The sequence below is a fragment of the Littorina saxatilis genome, linkage group LG14 (assembly GCF_037325665.1).
Source record: "Littorina saxatilis isolate snail1 linkage group LG14, US_GU_Lsax_2.0, whole genome shotgun sequence".
Lineage (NCBI taxonomy): Eukaryota > Metazoa > Mollusca > Gastropoda > Littorinimorpha > Littorinidae > Littorina > Littorina saxatilis.
Window position 1 is genome coordinate 14,974,901 of NC_090258.1, and position 18,277 is coordinate 14,993,177.

At 41.8% G+C, this 18,277-nt stretch overlaps 1 protein-coding gene across 1 annotated transcript; it reads left to right on the forward strand.

Moving 5' to 3' along the window:
• The first annotated feature begins 6,607 nt into the window (after nt 1-6,607).
• LOC138947196 (uncharacterized) lies at nt 6,608-16,435 on the forward strand. The gene is made up of 5 exons (XM_070318630.1): nt 6,608-6,626; nt 11,263-11,443; nt 13,186-13,295; nt 13,983-14,164; nt 15,891-16,435. The coding sequence occupies exons 2-5, from the start codon at nt 11,293-11,295 to the stop codon at nt 16,120-16,122; spliced, it is 675 nt and encodes a 224-aa protein (XP_070174731.1). The 5' UTR covers nt 6,608-6,626; nt 11,263-11,292; the 3' UTR covers nt 16,123-16,435.
• The last annotated feature ends 1,842 nt before the right edge of the window (nt 16,436-18,277 follow it).

The window sequence follows — 18,277 nt, forward strand, 5'->3', positions numbered from 1 at the left end:
ACCCTAAAGATTCGCGCAATAGCGGGCCGACCCCCGGCTTGACAGTGTTATGGATGTTAACACTGCCACTGAATAAATAACTCCATGAACAGACTCGGGGAATACAATGCAGAAGACCTTGTCGGTAGCCAATCGTTATTTGATTTATGTTGATTCAGGAGATTAGTATTGTTGCACACACGCACGCACACCACCACACACCCACCACCATCTGGGGTTTTGTCTGAAGTACAGTGACACACATGCCGGTCTGTTTTTAGGGGACAAACAGGAAAACGGGCGCTGTTCCTGGGGGTTAGCGGATGTGAAACCAAACGAACTTTTCCTTGGTGTTTCACCCAGGATGTTTCTTTCATAACAACATACGGCTTTGTGGCCGAATCATAATTAAAAGCAAACACAGTGAGAGCTTCGTCAAGTCTGCCTATTAACTTAACTCCACCCACCCACCTTACCCTCAACTGCCAACGACAAACACTATGGACACCGCTTGTATGGCGTTGATCACATCAGAAATGAGATTGAGCCGTCGAAAAGCCTAACATATTATGACCCCGTCTTTCCTGTGCAGGCCATTCTGCATGATGTACATCTATGTCGAACATACTCAAACCTGTCTATAACGATCGACAACCCAAGGTACCGACCACAAATGGTGGCTATAAACAGATGGTCGCTATGGGAAGTAAATCATATTATATAGAAAATATTAAGATTAACATTGTATAGAAAAAATTCTTTGGTATGGTCGTTAAGGGCAGGTGGTCGTTGTGGGGAGGTGGTCGCCAGGGTAGATTCAACTGTATAACCGAAAGCTCAAAGCTAGGCCACGACTGCATGGCGACAGCCGTTGTCGATTTTTTCTCACCCTTTTCAACTTTGTCTTTACGCACATCTGTTCAATCAAGCCGTTGGAGGCGTGGTAAGGGCCAAGTTATACCTGCGCAGAGTCAGCGGCACAGACGACGCACTGCAGATTATTGATGCCGCGGTAGGGATTATGACGAGTAGGGGAAGGGCTCGTAATATGGACCACTTTTTGTTTCACGCTGATAACTAGCTTGTTTTCTTGCGAAGAAGTTTCATTCTGTGTTTGGTAGTCCGTCTCTCTTAGGTTAACCGTTAGGCCTAATTAGAGTGAAATAGCTTTGATAGATATTCAGCAAAAATTAAATACAGAAAAAAACACAAATGGTCCATATTAGGAGCCTGGGCTCCTAGTATGGACCACTGAAGCGGACTTCTCGAATCACTGTAAAAAGCCCCCTATACTTCAAAATAACATGATACAACTTAGTTTGCAAGTCAGACTAATCAAAATATGCTTTAGACTTATCTGTTTCGGGTTGATGAGAGCATTATTTGAAGCACACCAGGAAACTAAAGAAGCTTATCAAAAACAGAGTGAAAATAAGTGAAATTATCAACTTCCACGAAAAGAAGACTATTTGTGATATTTTTTTTAATTCTCGAAGGCTAGTTGTAGGTTATTTCCAGCAAGCTTCTGAATGAATTAATGAAAATAGCATTTAACTTTTATTTTCTTCGATTTGTTGAAGGTGGTCCATATTAGGGGACTCACACATACTTTGAGATTTTGCAATTATTTTTTGTTTGCAGTAGAAACTCGGGGTCAACACTGCTAAAATGTAACAAATACGGTCTTAGCTGTCATATGTAGCAATTTTTGTGTGATAAAAACTTTGACTGGCGACAGAAACGAGTCCGTTTTAGGCGGCAAATTTAGAGTGAACCCTGCCAAAAGTGAAAAAAAAGAGAAAAAGCCTAACGGTTTTGAGGTTTGTGTTTCTGCAACTGTTTTGACATGTGAAAGTTATCCAGAGAGGGTGAATACAGCGAATGAAATTGTTTTGAGCGCTCTAGCGCCGTTAGTTTGTCAGAACAGGAGGTGGTCCATATTAGGAGCCGGTCCATATTAGGAGCCCTTCCCCTACTTGGCCTGTTTTCCTTTCCGCCCCGTGATCGGGAGGTCGTGGGTTCGAACCCCGGCCGGGTCATACCTAAGACTTTAAAATTGGCAATCTAGTGGCTGCTCCGCCTGTCGTCTGGCACTACGGGGTTAGTGCTAGGACTGGTTGGTCCGGTGTCAGAATAGTCGAAAGCCGCTAGCGCAGTGTCGTTCTCGGCAGGCGTCCCAATAAGTAGGCTACAGAGACAGATCTAGATCTAGTGTCTCCCACTCTTGCACCGTGTCCCCTATGCTTACTGTGTGTGTGTATGTGTGACGGAGTGAATGAGTTTGTGTTACTGTTTGTCGATTTCTTACGGGAGCCTTGAAGGCTTCGCCTCTTGTTTTTACATTTAGTCAAGTTTTGACTAAATGTTTTAACATAGAGGGGGGAATCGAGACGAGGGTCGTGGTGTATGTGTGTGTGTGTGTGTGTGTGTGTGTGTGTGTGTGTGTGTGTGTGTGTGTGTGTAGAGCGATTCAGACTAAACAACTGGGCCGATCTTTATGAAATTTGACATGAGAGTTCCTGGGTATGATATCCCCGGACCTTTTTATCATTTTTTTCGATAAATACCTTTGATGACGTCATATCCGGCTTTTTGTAAAAGTTAAGGCGGCACTGTCACACCCTCATTTTTCAATTAAATTGATTGAAATGTTGGCAGAGCAATTTTCGACGAAGGCCGGGGTTTGGTATTGCATTTCAGCTTGGTGGCTTAAAAACTAATGAGTCAGTTTGGTCATTAAAAATCGGAAACTTGTAATTAAAATTATTTTTTTTATTAAACGATCCAAAAACATTTCATCTTATTCTTCAACATTTTCTGATTCCAAAAACATATACATATGTTATATTTGGATTAAAAACAATCTCTGAAAATTAAAAATATAAAAATTATGATCAAAATTAAATTTCCGAAATCGATTTAAAAACTATTTCATCTTATTCCTTGTCGGTTCCTGATTCCAAAAACATATAGATATGATATGTTTGGATTAAAAACACGCTCAGAAAGTTAAAACGAAGAGAGGTACAGTAAAGCGTGCTATGAAGCACAGCGCAACCGCTGCCGCGCCAAACAGGCTCCTCACTTTCACTGCCTTTTGCACTAGCGGCGGACTACGTTCAGTTTCATTCTGTGAGTTCCACAGCTTGACTAAATGTAGTAATTTCGCCTTACGCGACTTGTTTAAGCAATATGGATGACTGAATGTAAAAACTACCAGTTGAATGACGCCGTCTGTCATGCAGAAACAAGGGAACTAGCTTTGCGCATGAATTTAGTGACATGACTTTCGTCCGCGGAAGCTTTCGACAAATAGAAAACAGGCTACAGCAAGTTTGAATAAAAAAAAAAAAAGTAGTGTTTTTAATAAAAACGTCGTGGTCATTAAATTTAGGGATAATTAGATATAACACATCGTCCTGCATACCTTGCATATTTTTCCTTGGGTAGATTTTCTGGTATTACCTCACCAGAAACAGATGTTGTTCAAGGGATATGATCAACCTTTATTGTTCCATTAACATTCGGTCAGGTAAAACTGACTGCATGTACACTTTTCATCACATTGGTGTAATTGGTTCACATGTGATTTGTCAACATTAATAATATACGGTCTTTACTGACTTGTTGAAGACCGGGGATAATAAAAACACACCACAGCGGTTGACCCCCAAAATCGATTTCACTTATATTTTGCTAATATCATGTTTTGTCGGTGATATTTGCAGAATGTGTTGAAACATGTGTGAACAAATTATAGAAATCTACTAATTTTATGATACAGAATGTTGAACTTGATGACATGCCAAGAATCGTATAAACGAATGTTGGGTAATTGAATGGGGGGCTTGACTGATCAATTACAATCACATGGCCTAAGTTGTAAGTGGTGTTAGTCCCTGGTTCACGTTAGTTGTAATGATATTGAATGTATTGTATTGTATAAAGATGTTGTACATAGAGAATACTACATGGCTTAATTCCTATGTGATACCAGTTTTACACGAGTTGTGTTTTTCAATATTGAACTGCGAGCGAAAGCGAGGGATACCGCTTACTACCATGTTTAACACTTACCACCATGCTTACCACTTACCACCATGTTTAACACTTACCACCATGCTTACCACTTACCACCATGTTTACCCCCCGCGGGTTAGGGGGAGTCCCATATTGGTTGGGACGAGAAAGAATTTACCCGATGCTCCCCAGCACGTCGTAAGAGGCGACTAACGGATTCTGTTTCTCCTTTTACCCTTGTTAAGTGTTTCTTGTATAGAATATAGTCCATTTTTGTAAAGATTTTAGTCAAGCAGTATGTAAGAAATGTTAAGTCCTTTGTACTGGAAACTTGCATTCTCCCAGTAAGGTAATATATTGTACTACGTTGCAAGCCCCGGGAGCAAATTTTTGATTAGTGCTTTTGTGAACAAGAAACAATTCACAAGTGGCTCTATCCCATCTCCCCCCTTCCCCCGTCGCGATATAACTTTCGTGGTTGGAAACGACGTAAAACACCAAATAAAGAAAGAAAGAAAGAAACCACCATGTTTAACACTTACCACCATGCTTACCACTTACCACCATGCTTACCACCATGCTTACCACTTACCACCATGCTCACCACTTACCACCATGCTCACCACTTACCACCATGCTTACCACTTACCACCATGCTTACCACTTACCACCAGGCTTACCACGTACCACCATGTTTAACACTTACCACCATGCTCACCACTTACCACCATGCTCACCACTTACCACCATGCTTACCACTTACCACCATGCTTACCACTTACCACCAGGCTTACCACGTACCCCCATGTTTAACACTTACCACCATACTTACCACCAGGCTTACCACTTACCACCATACTTATCACTTACCATCATGCTTACTGCTTACCGCCAGGCTAATCACTTACCACCATACTTACCACTAACCACCAAAGTATTTCTCTGATAACGTTTTGGCTGTTCGGTTGAGACGGTTATGAAGCAGACAGATTACTTTGATTGAAAAAGAATCAATGGCAAATCAACTAAACTTGGCCAAACAATTATTGCAACAAATTTCGCACCCAAATTAAAGCATTAATTCCCGTATAATTTCATTAAAACTTCATATGCCAGTTAAGGCCGTTCACTTGCAAAGCAGCTGAATTGAAAAGAAAAAGAAGCGTTCAGAAAGATGTTTGAGTTTTGCAAGACTTTCTGAACAAGAGGCGAAGCCTTCAAGGCTCACGTAAGAAATCGACAAACTCAATCACTCCGTCACACATACACACACACACACACACACACACACACACACACACACACACACACACACACACACACACACACACACACACACACACACACACACACACAGTAAGCATAGGTGAAACTGTGCAAGAAAGCGAGACCCTGGATCTGCCAAGTAGTCTCGGCCCGCTCACAATAACAATGACCGAGACTTTCAGTAATTCCTTTGCGTGACGTCTAACCCTCTTACGTTCTTATGCGAGCTTTATCCATAGACTCGGAAATGTTAAAGTTTCTATCACACACACACACACACACACACACGCACGCACGCACGCACAGACAGACAAAGTTTATCATCGCATAGGCTACACTTACGTGAGCCAAAAACGAATCCTCCCTTAAAAGAAAATAAAGATGTCTGCGTGTCGTCTTGCTTTGAAGCTAGGGCGATTTTGAAACAATCAAGTCAAAACGCAAGTCGCGTTGATAAGCTTTTTGTTGCTATTCTTTCTTTGAAATACAAACTTGCAAAAAATGTGGATCTTTTGCTACGGAACTGCAACATCGATATGCCCAAACAAATAATTCTACCACAAAACCCAAAATGTGGCTGGAGCTGGTGCCATATTTTTTTCATGGGTTTGGAAGAACAACTTTTAATTTTCATTGCACTCCGACCTTGTTGTTTTTTTTGTAACACCCCCTAAAACCGTTTATTTTTTCGCGTCACAGCAGTATTTTGCAAAGTGAGTTGAGTATGGTCTTTTATGTTCTCTTCCACACATTCACGTCTCCCGCAACTGTGAACACGCACACACCTCTGCTCACATCCCACGCCACGCACATACACCCCCCCCCCCCCCCCCCCACCCTCGCAGCCCATCACACGTTCAACCACCACGCTGACTCTCTAACACAAGCACACGCAGTCATGCACGCACTTGCAACACGCTTTCTTGCGGTGCATATTTAACAACGCATTTTCTGTCTTCAGAAAGCAAACAAACACACACATAAATCACACACACACACACACACACACACACACACACAGAGACACACACACACACACACAGACACACACACACACACACACACACTCACACACACACACACACACAGACACACACACACACACACACAGACACACACACAGAGACATACACACTCAGACACACATACACAGACACACACACTCACACACACACACACACACACAGACACGCACACTCACACACACACACACACACACACACACACACACGTGGGCGCTCTTTCAGAAACACGTGACATCCACTTGGCGTTCAACATGCGCAGCGTTCCCTGTATAAATCTCCACACAGTCAGGGCCCAACAATCGTCTTCCGAGATCGTCCTGCTCAACACTTCTTCTTGTGAGTTTGCCTTGTTTGTTGGTGTATGACATTTACAATTTTCCTGAACATTTAAAAAAAAATTGAAAAAATAAAAAAACCTCTTTTTGTGGAGTTTTTTTATTTTTTTAATTTTTTAAACATGTATAGGCTTTTACATTACATTACATCACATAGACAAGAGGACAATTACAACACACAGGGGGTGGGGGTGGTCATGGCTTGGTGGTCGCATTCCTGAACATTTTAGTGAAATTGTACCTGTACTGTTACCCTCCGCGGGTTAGGGGGAAGAATTTACCCGATGCTCCCCAGCATGTCGTAAGAGGCGACTAACGGATTCTGTTTCTCCTTTTACCCTTGTTAAGTGTTTCTTGTATAGAATATAGTCCATTTTTGTAAAGATTTTAGTCAAGCAGTATGTAAGAAATGTTAAGTCCTTTGTACTGGAAACTTGCATTCTCCCAGTATTGTACTACGTTGCAAGCCCCTGGAGCAAATTTTTGATTAGTGCTTTTGTGAACAAGAAACAATTGACAAGTGGCTCTATCCCATCTCCCCCCTTTTTCCCCGTCGCGATATAACCTTCGTGGTTGAAAACGACGTTAAACACCAAATAAAGAAAGAAAGACCTGTTCTGTTCTACTCGGGGATGTTGTTGATTTACTAAAAGAAATAATGTTTAGAACCATTTCCTGAATTTTGTATGCTGTTTTCTTTAATGAATTTACAGAAATGGCAAAACGGCTTCAGTTATTTTTTAAATTCTTCCGAGTCATAGATAATTTGTAAATTTCCTAAATTTTTCATGCTGTGTCTTTGATAAATTTACCTAATTGGAAAAACGGTTTTGTTAAATTTTTTAATTTCTTTATATTTTTACGAAATTGCTCAATTGTCCAAATTTTGATTTTGTTTTATGAATTTAGTAAACAAGAAGTTTGTTGTTAATAAAGTTGTCAATTTTTAAAGACTCGTCAATAACATTAACACATCAAAACGTTCATGACTAACATCAACGAGCAATATTAAATCTCCTTCTCAATTTTTCTCTCAGGAAAAACTATACATATATAGAGTGTCTCAAAAAAAGTACCCAAAAAGACATTGAAACATCAGTACCGAGAAATGGAAAAACTAATATGTAAGCTAATTCGCTAATATGTACCCCAGACCAAGAAACCTACAACAACTGAAGGCAAACATTCTCAGAGAAATCCAGAACATCCCACAGGAAACATTCCCCAATGTAATGAACAATATGGGAATGAGGATGCAGTCTGTCATTGGAAAACGGGGTGGCTACATTGGTCACGTGGTGTGAAGAAATAGACGATCTCAACAGAAAACTGTGAACTGGGGACAAAACTTCTATGAACTGACTACAATATCACGCAAAAATGATTTCAATAAAGTTACTGACTTGTCTGTGGTATTGAAAGAAAATCGGGTACTTTTGTTTGAAACACCGTGTATACACACAACAATGGACCAAGGAACCAATCTACTAAACTTCATCTACTCTCTCCTGCGCTCACTCTTTCTCAAGGACCTCCTTGCAATATCATAATCAATTAAATAATACATGTATTTTAGCATCGCGTTGACTTCCAAGGATCTCAGAATCAATAAATGGTTTCCACTCAATCTAAAGAGCACTCATTTTCTATGAAATATGTTTTCAGTAAATGTACAATATTCTTACCCCTTCAAATTAGTGAAAGAGTAAACTTATTCATTTTCTAATTTCATTTTAGGACATTTGTCAATTTGCTGATTTTGTAAATTTACTATAACATACATACAAGGTTGGGAAGTTGTTACAATTGGAAACTGGTTGATGGAGAATTTCAAAACAAGGGTTGACAGGATGGATCGGATCACGGACACGGACAATTTTGATAGCTTGTAGAGACTGGTCAGCTGTCGTTGGGGTTGCCCTACAAGTTTGCTGGCCGTCGCAACAATGCGGTGCAGTTTAGCCTTGTTTCATAATACCCATGTAATACGCATAATAATCACCTCCTCAGCTAACAGAGACAAAGAGGTAGGTCAGGGGATAAAGACTGGTACACAGATTAGGATATCATCACACTGTCAGATAAAAACGAATCTTAAACAAGTGAGGCAGAGCGTTGTTAAGAGATCTCAATCAATCAATCAATCAATCAATCAATATGAGGCTTATATCGCGCGTAGTCCGTGGGTACAGTTCTAAGCGCAGGGATTTAAAAAAAATTTTTTTTATGCAATTTATATCGCGCACATATTTCAAGGCGCAGGGATTTATTTATGCCGTGTGAGATGGAATTTTTTTACACAATACATCACGCATTCACATCGGCCAGCAGATCGCAGCCATTTCGGCGCATATCCTACTTTTCACGGCCTATTATTCCAAGTCACACGGGTATTTTGGTGGACATTTTTATCTATGCCTGTACAATTTTGCCAGGAAAGACCCTTTTGTCAATCGTGGGATCTTTAACGTGCACACCCCAATGTAGTGTACACGAAGGGACCTCGGTTTTTCGTCTCATCCGAAAGACTAGCACTTGAACCCACCACCTAGGTTGGGAAAGGGGGGAGAAAATTGCTATCGCCCTGACCCAGGGTCGAACTCGCAACCCCTCGCTTCCGAGCGCAAGTGCGTTACCACTCGGCCACCCAGTCCCGTTACCACTCGGCTACCCAGTCCTGTTACCACTCGGCCACCCAGTCCCGTTACCACTCGGCTACCCAGTCCCGTTACCACTCGGCTACCCAGTCCCGTTACCACTCGGCTACGCAGTCCCGTTACCACTCGGCTACCCAGTCCCGTTACCACTCGGCCACCCAGTCCCGTTACCACTCGGCAACCCAGTCCCGTTACCACTCGGCCACCCAGTCCCGTTACCACTCGGCCACCCAGTCCCGTTACCACTCGGCCATCCAGTCCCGTTACCACTCGGCTACCCAGTCCCGTTACCACTCGGCCACCCAGTCCCGTTACCACTCGTCTACCCAGTCCCGTTACCACTCGGCCACCCAGTCCCGTTACCACTCGGCCACTCAGTCCCGTTACCACTCGGCTACCCAGTCCCGTTACCACTCTGCCACCCAGTCCCGTTACCACTCGGCTACCCAGTCCCGTTACCACTCGGCCACCCAGTCCCGTTACCACTCGGCCACCCAGATCTGATAAACAAAGGGAAGTAAGCGGTCTATAGAGAATACTACATGGCTTGCTGTGTCGTACCAGATTTACACGAGTTGTTTTTTTAAATATTGAACTGCGAGCGAAAGCGAGCTGTTCACTATTTGAAAAAGCAACGAGTGTAAATCTGATACGGAACAGCAAGCCATGTAGTATTCTGTTTATCCTACATACTGTACTTACGTGTATTTCACTGAAAATGTCCTGCATTCGAGGCAGCTAAATTGAAGACGCTTATTTTAGAACCTCGATCTCTTCTAAAGCCTCGTGCAATCTATTACGTCAAAGCAAAGAAACGTCACTCTGAAAGTGTGGCGTGACGTGTTAGTTCTAAAGATTCATCGCGGGTAATTAGCGAGCGCAATTTGTGTTTCTATAATGACGTTTGTCTCGGTGACTTTGGCATCATAAGCAGTGGAAAAACAGGTCCCTGCCAGACTTGCTTGACATGACCTCATTTACATGATATACACACGTGTGATTTGAACGATTATTATCTCACGGGTGTCTCTCTCACGTATGTAGGATAAAAATGCATACGACATGTGTAAAAGAGCAAGTGAAGATGAAAGTAGCTTGTTCATTTAAATGCTTGTTATTCTCTCAGGTGCCAAGAGACTGGTTCCGAATAACTCTCGCTCACTCTTTTGCACATGTCGTATGTATTTAGACCGCTTTACGGCTCTTTGATTATTAGATCTATGAAAACGCATGTTTTCTTAAAAAGATCTACCAAAGGTGGAATAAATAGGCTAGATACAAATCATATCAGTGGATATTACAAGTTTGTTCGGCGAAGTCCGCATGCAGTTTTCATAATCGACCAATATTGTTAATATCTACAGAGACTCGGTGTGTAACCTCTACAACTATTTATCTATGTACTGTTTTCTATTCAGCATCAACCAGATCCAACCAAGCAGACGACAATGTCATCGCTGACCCTACTGACCGCTACCGTAGTCCGCAGTTTTCATAATCGACCAATATTGTTAATATCTACATAGACTCGGTGTGTAACCTCTACAACAATTTATCTATGTACTGTTTTGTATCCAGCATCAACCAGATCCAACCAAGCAGACGACAATCTCATCGCTGACCCTACTGACCGCTACCGTAGTCCGCAGTTTTTACAATCGACCAATATTGTTAATATCTTCAGAGACTCGTTGTGTAACCTCCACAACTATTTATCTATGAATGGTTTTCTATCCAGCATCAACCAGATCCAACCAAGCAGACGACAATGTCATCGCTGACCCTACTGACCGCTACTGCAGTTCGCAGTTTTCATAATCGACCAATATTGTATTACAATATTACAATTAATCTTTACAATTAATAATATAATAATATAATACAATATAATATAGTAATTGTAATAATACAATTGCATTACAAGACTCGGTGTGTAACAACTAATTATCTATGTATCGCATATCGTCGTTTTCTATCCAGCATCAACCAGATCCAACCAAGCAGACGACAATGTCATCGCTGACCCTACTGACCGCTACCGTAGTGGTGCTGGGACTGTGGTGCTGGGTGCCCACTGGGGGTGTTAACAACCCGCGGATGCTGCAGTGCAACATGACCACCATGCCCGTCGTTGCTCTCAACACGCCGCATCTATTGGAAGGTTAGTCTGGCTGAGAGGCAGTGGTCGACGTTTTCTAATTAATTAAATAAAATCAAAATTTCTACGTCATTCATTTCATCATACAATCATTCATTCGCTCGGCTTCTTGACGAGTGGACGTAAACTGATTCTATCAAGATAAGTTTTGTGTGAATATTTGTTTGTCTGTTCACTTAAAAGACCGTTGGGTCGAAATATCTGTGAATGTATTGTTTTGTCAATAACAAACGTTCCAACAACCTACCTTTCTTGTTTTTTAATGATTCTAAATTTGGAACGTTGGCAGTCTCTTTGTTATATTTAGTCAAGTTATGACTAAATATTTTAACATCGAGGGGGGAATCGAGACGAGGGTCGTGGTGTATGTGTGTGTGTGTGTGTGTATGTGTGTGTGTGTGTGTGCGTGCGTGTAGAGCGATTCAGACCAAACTACTGGACCGATCTTTATGAAATTTGACATGAAAGTTCCTGGGTATGATATCCCCATACCTTTTTTTCATTTTTTTGATAAATGTCTTTGATGACGTCATATCCGGCTTTTCCTGAAAGTTGAGGCGGCACTGTCACGCCCTCATTTTTCAACCAAATTGGTTCAAATTTTGGTCAAGTTATCTTCGACAAAGCCCGGGGTTCGGTATTGCATTTCAGCTTGGTGGCTTAAAAATTAATTAATGACTTTGGTCATTAAAAATCGGAAAATTGTAAAAAAAAAATAAACATTTATAAAACGATCCAAATTTACGTTTATCTTATTCTCCATCATTTGCTGATTCCAAAAACATATAAATATGTTATATTCGGATTAAAAACAAGCTCTGAAAATTAAATATATAAAAATTATTATCAAAATTAAATTGTCCAAATCAATTTAAAAACACTTTCATCTTATTCCTTGTCGGTTCCTGATTCCAAAAACATATAGATATGATATGTTTGGATTAAAAACACGCTCAGAAAGTTAAAACAAAGAGAGGTACAGAAAAGCGTGCTATCCTTCTTAGCGCAACTACTACCCCGCTCTTCTTGTCAATTTCACTGCCTTTGCCATGAGCGGTGGACTGACGATGCTACGAGTATACGGTCTTGCTGAAAAATGGCAGCTACTTGACTAAATATTGTATTTTCGCCTTACGCGACTTGTTTTTGGATTTAAAGAAAACCAAGCAACTTTTTTAATATTTCCTGAGAAGAAAGTTGTTCAGAAAAATGAGTACTATCTTCTGGTAAAACGGCTTCTTTACAGCTTTCGCGGTTTGAGCCCGGTACACGTACATTATCACACCCCAAGGAAGGAAATATCGCCCAAAATACACCCGAAAAGAGCCCCACGCTCGACATCACATCTTAATATATTTGTTTGAACTCGTGCATCTTAACTGCCAAAAGACAGAACCTTTTTTTCCCCCCTGGAATTGCTCTGCACATACATACACACAAAGTTAAAATTTAAAACGGGGTCGGTTGGGTTGCCCTAATCCTACATTTGTTGTTGTTGTTGTTGTTGTTGTTGTTGTTGTTGTTGTTGTTGTTGTTGTTGTTGTTGTTTGTTGTTGTTTGTTGTTGGTTGTTGTTGGTTGTTGTTGTTGTTTGTTGTTGTTTGTTGTTGTTGTTGTTGTTGTTGTTGTTGTTGTTGTTGTTTGTTTGTTTGTTTGTTTGTTTAGTTGGTTGTATTTGTGGGTTTCTTTTGTGTGTGTTTTTCTCCAAAAGTTTGGAAATGAATGGCAATCGCCACTGCTTTGTAGGGAGGTGGTACATGAGTCACCACACGATTGTCCAGGGGGAACGTTACAAATACAATGGGAAAATCCATGACGTCAAGCTATCCATTCCACTCGCGCGGGATGCCAATGGGGTAGGTGTTTGTCAGTGTACAGAGAGGTATGTTTTTGTCAGTGTACAGAGAGGTAGGTGTTTGTCAGTGTACAGAGAGGTAGGTGTTTGTCAGTGTACAGAGAGGTAGGTGTTTGTCAGTGTACAGAGAGGTAGGTGTTTTTCACTGTACAGAGAGGTAGGTGTTTGTCACTGTACAGAGAGGTAGGGGTTTGTCAAAGTACAGAGAGGCAGGTGTATGTCACTGTACAGAGAGGTAGGTGTTTGTCAGTGTACAGAGAGGTAGGTGTTTGTCAGTGTACAGAGAGGCAGGTGTTTGTCAGTGTACAGAGAGGTAGGTGTTTGTCACTGTACAGAGAGGTAGGTGTTTGTCAGTGTACAGAGAGGTAGGTGTTTGTCAGTGTACAGAGAGGTAGGTGTTTGTCAGTGTACAGAGAGGTAGGTGTTTGTCAGTGTACAGAGAGGTAGGTGTTTGTCACTGTACAGAGAGGTAGGTGTTTGTCAGTGTACAGAGAGGTAGGTGTTTGTCACTGTACAGAGAGGTAGGTGTTTGTCACTGTACAGAGAGGTAGGTGTTTGTCACTGTACAAAGAGGTAGATGGTTGGCACCGTACAGAGAGTTAGGTAGAACTGTACACACAAGTGTGTTGTTCAAGAAACGTATGATGTAACTGGCCTCCGCGCTATGCAAGTGTGTTGTATACTGCAGCAAGAGAAGCGGAACTTCTTAGCGATAACGACTACAGAAACAACGCCCACAAGCAATCATTGTATAAAGGAACACTGTCTGGACCAGATCATCGGCAACAAGTTTTCCAGCGACTACAGGATCTCTACTGCTGGCTACATCTACTACTTCAACACCTACGTGCTAGCTACAGACTACGTTTCGTGAGTACAGCTAAGCCAACATCCGCCCCAATCTCCGACATAACCCTCACCCCCCCCCCCCCCAACACACACACTTTCAACACCCACTCACCCACCTCCTTCATCTTAAACGGAATAAAGGGTCTCAAAGAGACCACACTACGTACCTGCTACGAACTACAACTCGTGAGTGCAGCTCAACCCATGATTCCCCTCCCCCCCCCCCCCCAACACAGAACCACCCCCACGACCACCCAACCACCCATGAATCAACCCACCCAACCACCCATGAATCCACGCACCCAACCACCCATGAATCAACCCACCCAACCCCCTTGACGGTGGATAAGGTGAGAAAGTGAGGTCTAAAAAGAGACAATGCCACCTTCCTGCTACGGACTACAGCTTATGAGTACAGCTTAACCCATTACCTCGCCCCAACCCCGACCACCACCACTACCACAATCATCATCATCTTCTCTGTATGTTCCTCTATGCCCGTCGGTATGCCCCTAGGCCCTTTGTACGTTCCTGTGTATGTTCCTGTGTATGTTCCTGTGTATGTTCCTGTGTATGTTCCTGTGTATGTTCCTGTGTATGTTCCTCTGTATGTTCATCTGTATGCTCCTGTGTATGTTTCTCTGTATGTTCCTGTGTATGTTCCTCTGTATGTTCCTGTGTATGTTCCTGTGTATGTTTCTCTGTATGTTCCTGTGTATGTTCCTCTGTATGCTCCTGTGTATGTTCCTGTGTGTGTTTCTCTGTATGTTCCTGTGTATGTTCCTCTGTATGTTCCTGTGTATGTTCCTGTGTATGTTACTGTGTATGTTTCTCTGTATGTTCCTGTGTATGTTCCTGTGTATGTTCCTCTGTATGTTCCTCTTTGTTTGGTCCTCTGTATGTTCCTCTGTATGTTCTTCTGTATGTTCATATGTATGTTCATATGTATGTTCCTCTTTGTTTGTTCTTCTGTATGTTCCTTTGTATGTTCATATGTATGTTCCTCTGTATGTTCCTTTGTATGTTCCTCTGTATGTTCCTCTTTGTTTGTTCCTCTGTATGTTCCTTTGTATGTTCCTCTGTATGTTCCTTTGTATGTTCCCGTCTGTATGTTCCTTTTTGTTTGGTCCTCTGTATGTTCTGCTGTATGTTCATATGTATGTTCATATGTATGTTCCTCTTTGTTTGTTCTTCTATATGTTCTTTTGTATGTTCATCTGTATGTTCCTCTGTATGTTCCTCTGTATGTTCCTCTTTGTTTGTTCCTCTGTATGTTCCTTTGTATGTTTCTCTGTATGTTCCTCTGTATGTTCCTTTGTATGTTCATCTGTATGTTCCTTTGTTTGTTCCTCTGTATGCTCCTCTTTGTTTGTTCCTCTGTATGTTCCTCTGTATGTTCCTCTGTATGTTCATCTGTTTGTTCCTCTGTATGTTCCTCTGTATGTTCATCTGTATGTTCCTCTGTATGTTCATCTGTTTGTTCCTTTGTATGTTCATCTGTATGTTCCTCTGTATGCTCCTCTCTGTGTGTTCCTCTCTGTGTGTTCCTCTGTGTGTTCCTCTTTGTTTGTTCATCTCCATGTTCCTCTGTATGTTCCTCTCTGTGTGTTCCTCTGTATGTTCCTCTTTGTTTGTTTATCTCCATGTTCCTCTGTATGTTCCTCTCTGTGTGTTCCTATGTATGTTCCTCTTTGTTTGTTCATCTGCATGTTCCTTTGTATGTTCCTCTGTATGTTACTCTCTGCAGAACCAGTGTGATATTTACGGAGATGATCTTCAACGCACATCGTAACATCACTCGTGCTGTAATCAAGGTTATGGTGAGGGATCCCGCAATCCCTCCTGACGCCGATGTGGTGGACGCCGCACTTAACGGTTTCTGCAAGGGCGACTTCCTCGATCTGTCTTCCGACTACTACGCGCAAATCCCCAACAACAATAATCTCAAGTGCTTTGCTGCGCCATCACTTACGACATAGATAATAAACTAAACTTGGACAGTGTTTCTAGGCTAAGGTCATTGTCTGTATCATAAGAGTGTGTCTATCTGTCCATTTCAAAGCCCTGTGGGTCGAAAAGCCTCTGATTAATCAATAGACTGCGCATTTCATCACTCAACCTTATTCTGTTTGAATCCTAAACGAAATGAGGCAGAGCGTTGTTAAGATATCAAATAACCAAAGGGAAGTAATCGCTCTTTATGCATACGCCATGTGTAATAGAGTAAGCGAGAGTTGTACGGAACCTTTTTCCTGACACCTGAGAGAATAACAAGCATTCGGAAATGAACAAGCGACTTTCATCCTCCTGTGTGTGTGTGTGTGTGTGTGTGTGTGTGTGTGTGTGTGTGTGTGTGTGTGTGTGTGTGTGTGTGAGAGAGAGTGTGTGTGCGTGTGTGCGTGAGTGTGTGTGTAAGAGCGTAAGAGGATGAACGTCGCTTGTTCAATTCAATGCTTGTTATTCTCTCAGGTGTCAGGAAAAAGGTTCCGTACAACTCTCGCTTACTCTATTACACATGTCGTTTGCATAAAGAGCGATTACTTCCCTTTGGTTATTTGATATCTTATTCGGTTTGGCAAATTATTTCTGTCTTGTCCAGGAAAGATAAACTACAATTCAGCTGTTACTATAGTAAAGCAAGCGACTGAATGCCACTTTGTGACTGCTCTAGCTCGAACTTGGTGAATTGAGGGAATGAATCATACGCTTCTGGTCGTGATATGCTGTGTTCCGCGGAATTCCTGTGATCATTTGCATTATCAAGGCGGGAAGTAGAGCTTGTGTCTTGATACAGACAAAAGATTGAATAAAGCCTTGAAGATTGGCCTTGCCTTGAAAAGATTGTGTTCAGACGTGTTTTTGTTTCCAGAGCTCTCTGTCTGTCCATGTGTCTGTCTGTTTGTCTATCTGTCTGCCTGTCTGTCTGGCTCACCGCCCTGATATGGCCCTTCGTGGTCGGCTGGGCGTTAAGCAAACAAACAAACAAACAAACACACTGTCTGGCTGTCTGTCTGTCCGTCCGTCCGTCCGTCTGTCTGTCTGTCTGTCTGTCTGACTCTCTCTCTCTTTCTCTCTCTCTCTCTTTCTCTCTCTCTCTCTCTCTTTCTCTCTCTCTGTGGTGATCGCGCGTGTGTTTGTGTGTGTGTGTGTGTGTGTGTGTGTGTGTGCGTGTGTGTGTGTGTGTGTGTATGTGTGTGTGTATGTGAGTGTGTATGTGTGGTAATATTTTTTACCAAATTAGGTACGTTATTTTAGTGCACTTAACTGCTCCAAATTCGAAAAATGGTCATCGTTTACACACACACACACACACACACACACACACACACACACACACACACACACACACACACACACACACACACACACACACACACAGGGGATCAGCGAGCAAAATGATGGGCGGTTCTGGTGAGGTTATGCCCCTTCTTTCTTTCGGCTGGTAACAGGCGGAACCTCGCGGCAAGATCACACGAGAAAGGAAAACAAGTCGCGTAAGGCGAAAATACAATATTTAGTCAAGTAGCTGTCGAACTCACAGAATGAAACTGAACGCAATGCCATTTTTCAGCAAGACCGTATACTCGTAGCATCGTCAGTCCACCGCTCATGGCAAAGGCAGTGAAATTGACAAGAAGAGCGGGGTATTCGTTGCGCTAAGAAGGATAGCACGCTTTTCTGTACCTCTCTTTGTTTTAACTTTCTGAGCGTGTTTTTAATCCAAACATATCATATCTATATGTTTTTGGAATCAGGAACCGACAAGGAATAAGATGAAAGTAAGATGATTTGGACCATTTAATTTTGATAATAATTTTTATATATTTAATTTTCAGAGCTTGTTTTTAATCCGAATATAACATATTTATATGTTTTTGGAATCAGCAAATGATGGAGAATAAAATAAACGTAAATTTGGATCGTTTTATAAATTTTTATTTTTTTTTACAATTTTCAGATTTTTAATGACCAAAGTCATTAATTAATTTTTAAGCCACCAAGCTGAAATGCAATACCGAAGTCCGGGCTTCGTCGAAGATTACTTGACCAAAATTTCAACCAATTTGGTTGAAAAATGAGGGCGTGACAGTGCCGCCTCAACTTTCACGAAAAGCCGGATATGACGTCATCAAA

Coding starts and splice junctions, on each gene's coding strand:
- LOC138947196 (XM_070318630.1), top strand. CDS start 11,293: ATGTCATCGCTGACCCTACTGACCGCTACCGTAGTGGTGCTGGGACTG. Junction 11,444..13,185: donor CACGCCGCATCTATTGGAAG/GTTAGTCTGGCT, acceptor ACTGCTTTGTAG/GGAGGTGGTACATGAGTCAC. Junction 13,296..13,982: donor TCGCGCGGGATGCCAATGGG/GTAGGTGTTTGT, acceptor TGTATACTGCAG/CAAGAGAAGCGGAACTTCTT.